Genomic DNA, 4,855 nt, shown 5'->3' on the forward strand with positions numbered 1-4,855 from the left:
GCAAGACAGATGCTCACGAAGAGCAAATCGGATGTCTGATTTAACGTTGGTCCCAGGCAGTAAAGTTCCAATGAAGCATACAGGATCGGTAAACGGCCGGAGTTTGGCCGACAAAAACCATGGAACATTGAGCGACAAGTCATGAAATTTCGCCACATTCATCATCACCGTCACCAGTCACAGCATGACATCGGTGTTCAACACCGGTGCTTCGCCGCCGTAACACCTACCTTAGTTTGTTTGAAAGCCTTATTGTGAGGAAAAGGTGGACGGGAAAGCGACATGGTGTAAGCTAACTACGGTCTACACACCCAGTCGAGCAATCTGGATAGAAAATGACACCAACGAAACCATTTATATTAATAACTTGCAGCTTTTGAAAAGTGGTTCCCATCCTGGAACGTCAGCAGTGCTGAAATCACCCAAACGTTTCGGGATCAATCACCTATCCCCTTTAAGGTGAAGAGTCTGTTCCAGGGTTCTGTTTCCGTCACTCTGGATCGAGAATGCAACACAGCCCGCAAATCCGATGTTTACGTGCGCGCAGTACATCGCCCAACCAACGCACCATCTGTTTCTGGACACATTTTTCAACAGAAATCTCAGGTACACGACGGAAATCTCGCCCTTCGTTTGCTTTGCCAACATAGGTGCCTTAAATTAGCAAACGCCACCCGATGATTGCAGCTTTGTGAACTCACCTTACCTGTCTCACTATAATCACAGATAACACATTTTCCAAGATACATCAGCGCTCCACAAGTTTGAGTGTCTCTCCTTGGACTGGTTTACTGCATGTCCGGGAGGATGGCCCCAATTGTTGTGGGTGAAGTCTTCATACAGTACAGTTCATTCAAAAATCCTTCAGCTTTCTTTCCACTTCCGAGAAAAGAACGGTTTGTCAAAGTCTTTTCCAGAGGCCATTTGATATCATTGTTCTCAAAGTTGAACTTGAATGATGAGAGTGAGCCAGCATGACGAACAACGCTGTGTATGGAAGCATTCGGCGAGCTGTCCGTCCGGAAGTATTTGAATACAAGAAAAAATCGTTACGTTCACAAACTTCCAGGGCATGTCCTGACGGGAAAGCGTGTCAAAGAGAACACACCGGTCAATTGAGTCCAATGCGCCTAGAAAAAAGGGCTATTAAAATTCTGACTCATCTGTATGTTGTTATTCTGGCACCTAACTTAGTGGGCAGATCTGATTAGAGCAGCCCTTCTAATTTAGCCCCTTGCTTGCTGCTATCGAGTCAGTATATTACGAGTCACAACAAAGCGACGGACCACAAGTGATACCATCAGCCTCTTTGCGACTGGTGTCAAGTTGATTCTTCCGTGGTTAATGCGTCCACTACGGTCCGCTTTCTGAAAATCTGCCGTCACCAACTCTGCTCAAATGTCTCCCCCGAAATGCACACAGACAGACAGACACAGATAAGCGTCGACTGAGGACTTCAGCCCTATCTTTGAACAAGATCAGAGGTTCAGTGGCGCTCTCGAGACCAGATGCAGTCATAAACCTCCAAGGTCGTAGGGCGTTCCACGTTCGCCGTTCCGGGTTGTGCATCATCCATAGTCTCCAGTAGAAAATGATAAACACAGTCCAAATTATTCGGCCCAATAGTCTGGGCGTTCGTTGCTGTTCAAATGTTCACTCAATTTCGATCCCTGTTGGTTGTGCTCACTACTGGTTTCCGAGGACCTGTCGTACGAACCAAGTGATACAATCTTCAGGGACTAACGGCTTTCTGGGTTTGTTTCATTTCCTCGGAGTTGCATGTCCAGAAGAGTTCACGGTCGGCTTGTTTGCTTACTTCTAATTGACGTTTGACAATGCCTCAAGTCAAGTTATTTTAAGGACCGGCTAGTATTTAGTCAAGATTTAGCGGTGTCACTATTCAATCTGATACACAGCGCTTGAGTAAAGGCGTCCCACTTTTACGAGACTCCAGAGTGGTGTCACTCTCGTTCCTGGAACACGACCCAGGTAAATTCTTCTGACATCCAGATCAGCCGGTCGTTTAGCTGTTAAGCAATTTGTACGAAACCTGTGCGGCCCTAGAACACGATTGGAAAAGCGACTCCGGACGAGTGTATTCTACAATTTCCAAGAGAAGCTGCGGAAGATTACTGTTTCACGCCATGGGTAACTGATAGCGACACGATCAGTCTGAGCTCGTATTCGGCTTTTCATGAATAAACACCATGTGGCCAAGCGTCTCATTCGAATAATACTACTGCATACAAAGAGACTTTGTCCAACATACAGCTGAAACTATTATTCACCATGGTCCGAATGTAACGAGTCCAATCCAGGTCGATCGTCTGTTCACATTTGCACACGTTACACAAACTGAGGAATGCTACAGTCGGAAAATGGAGGAGGGTGAAAGATGCGGCACTGGATGCCAGGCGTATTCCTTGGTCAACAATTCGTGGTATCTTTCTTAGCTGCGAAAATCGTCAGGATTGCTTGGAAAGACTGTTATCGTGCATTGACCTACGAGAAATTGAGTAAAATATTTTCCCGACTTGCCGCTAACACAGGGTACGAAATATGAAACCCCACTATTTGTAAAATGTTAAAACTTTGCCATCAGACTGCGTGGACCGAGTGAAAATCACACGCATTGTACGATTAATTTTCGAAGTCTCCTTCAAAAAGAGACAAAGCACGCTAATAAAAAATCATTAGGAATACACTGAAGGTCAGGTTATGAAAATGACGTCATCGTAACCATTTCGGGGGTGGAATTCTTCGTGGTCCGTGAACTTGCGCAGATAAGTGAAAATATCAGTTAATTATACGCTTGAAGCACTCATTTCAACGTGTCACTTACCTGTTACTGTCACTGTCCGTTCAAAGGTGTGCATAATTGTTCCTTCAGGTGTTGAGAATGTACACGATACTTTGAATGAGCTCGGCTGGTTTTGGTAGCCCTGTGGATTAGGAGGTCCTATCTTCCCAAAGTTACCGTTTTGCGACTCGGTTACGCCAGCTGCCCCCGCCGGGTCCACAACAGCCTTCCATGTTCCATTCAAGGTTTCGGCGGCATCCAGTGGGACCAAATTGCACTGGAATTCTTTGGTGGAGCCCACGGGTACCTCCGGGTTTCCGCTGTTCTCGGAGTCCAAAGTTCCATCCAGGGGCTGAGCTGTCAATGGAAAGTCTGTGTATTAAAATACAACTTTGTCATCTAGATCGTGTTTATGTATTCATGTATAACATACAACAACTCACGCGAAATACGGACAGTCAGCGTTTTCACCAGATTGGGCAGCTGCGATAAATTTGGATCGTATTTGCATTCGACGATGGTGGAGCCGTATTTTGTGTAGGTTGTCCCAGCAGCAGGGGGCTTGATTTTGTGCAAGCTAGTGTCAATCGAGATTAGGTCGGTGCGATCGCTCAGGTCCGTTAGTACCAAACTTCCGCCTGTTGCGCCACCCTCAGCCTCCTCGCCAATGCACGCGATTTCTGTTTTATCTCCGACATGCAGCATTCCGTCGGCAGGGTCGAACTTCACTACGGTTACGCCACTTGCTGCAAAAAAAAAACAAAAGAAAATTGGAAAATAATATGAAAAATATGAAAGAACAATATGAACGCGAGATCATCAGCACGTTCTCATATTAAAGGATCAAGCGGATTACTCAGACAGATCCGTTTGAGTAAGGTACTCGCGTGAGGGAGGCATTTGAACAGCTTGTAATCATAAAGGAAACTACTCACAAGGTTGTTGAAAACTCTTCGACAGCCTGCGACCACGAAACCGGTCGAAGAGTTCTCAGTCACCTTGTGAGTAGTTTCCTTTATGAAAATATACTGCGGTATCTCCAATATCGTACCAACTTAAACATGAAACGGCCTGTGTGCCGCATATTCAGTCAAGGAACATCATAAATGAGAGATTCACTTGAAAACCAAAGTGATTTGCAAATAAGTTTACTTTTCGTAGCTTGTAACCACATCCGGTCGTATACTTGGACCGCTAAGATCAACCGGTTAGAAATGTAACACCAGGGTCATATGACTAAATCAGGTATTTTTCAATTAGGGTTTTGTGATCACGTTTTGATACTGAATCACTGACAGCGTCAAGCTTAATCGGTTCAGCTTGTTGGCAAGCAATCGCCCTATCGTCAGGCTTAGAGCACTCTAGACACGAAGTGTATCTTAAAGCGATGTCATTGTTTTTGGATTGAATCATGACAGCTTCTGATGTTCCCAACATCCATGCGTTTGCTTTTAAAGGAAGCATCATTGTCTGTTTGGTGCGAACACGTATTAGGTTGGCTTCAATCGAGACCGTCCGCCAATCTAAATTGAATGTAACCGTATAACTACACAGAGAATAGTCTTGTCCTTCGATCTATATGGCAAGTCCTCAAGGCAAGCAAACCGATGTACATAGATAAGAGCAATGCTGTGTAGATACTTAGGAATCCAGAAGTGATGCGACAAAGTGGCATATCTTACGACCGCTGGCTGATAATAAACTAGCTGGTGAAGTTTACCTGTCGGCGAGCTGTGTCAGCAAACTTGTGAGTTTCTGATTGAGAAACCGACTGACATTGTATCCTCTGCATGACAGATGGAGAACGATGTGAACAAGCATTATTTTGCTGGCTACGCTTCTTCTCGTCGTTGGTTTCAACCATCCATCCAAGAACATACCAAGATATCCGAGGCATTTCAAATAATGTCGCAGTGTGCTTTCTTCGCTTGTTCTTCTACTACAAGCAGTCTTAGCAGTGAGTATCTAGCCCACATATCAAGTGGGTGTATTAGCCCACAATGGTTGCCGTCTCTGGTCGTCTGAGAATTAAGGACCGATTTAGATAATTGATGA

General features: G+C 45.0%; 1 protein-coding gene across 1 annotated transcript; it reads right to left on the bottom strand.

Moving 5' to 3' along the window:
- Positions 1–2,843: 2,843 nt before the first annotated feature.
- On the bottom strand, positions 2,844–3,852 carry T265_15412 (hypothetical protein; the record flags this gene model as incomplete). Its single annotated transcript, XM_009177991.1, has 3 exons — positions 2,844–3,157; positions 3,244–3,546; positions 3,684–3,852. Coding segments are annotated over 3 exons (786 nt in total), but the record flags the coding sequence as incomplete, so codon positions are not given.
- Positions 3,853–4,855: the final 1,003 nt, after the last annotated feature.

This window comes from Opisthorchis viverrini (assembly GCF_000715545.1).
Source record: "Opisthorchis viverrini unplaced genomic scaffold opera_v5_481, whole genome shotgun sequence".
Classification (NCBI taxonomy): domain Eukaryota; kingdom Metazoa; phylum Platyhelminthes; class Trematoda; order Opisthorchiida; family Opisthorchiidae; genus Opisthorchis; species Opisthorchis viverrini.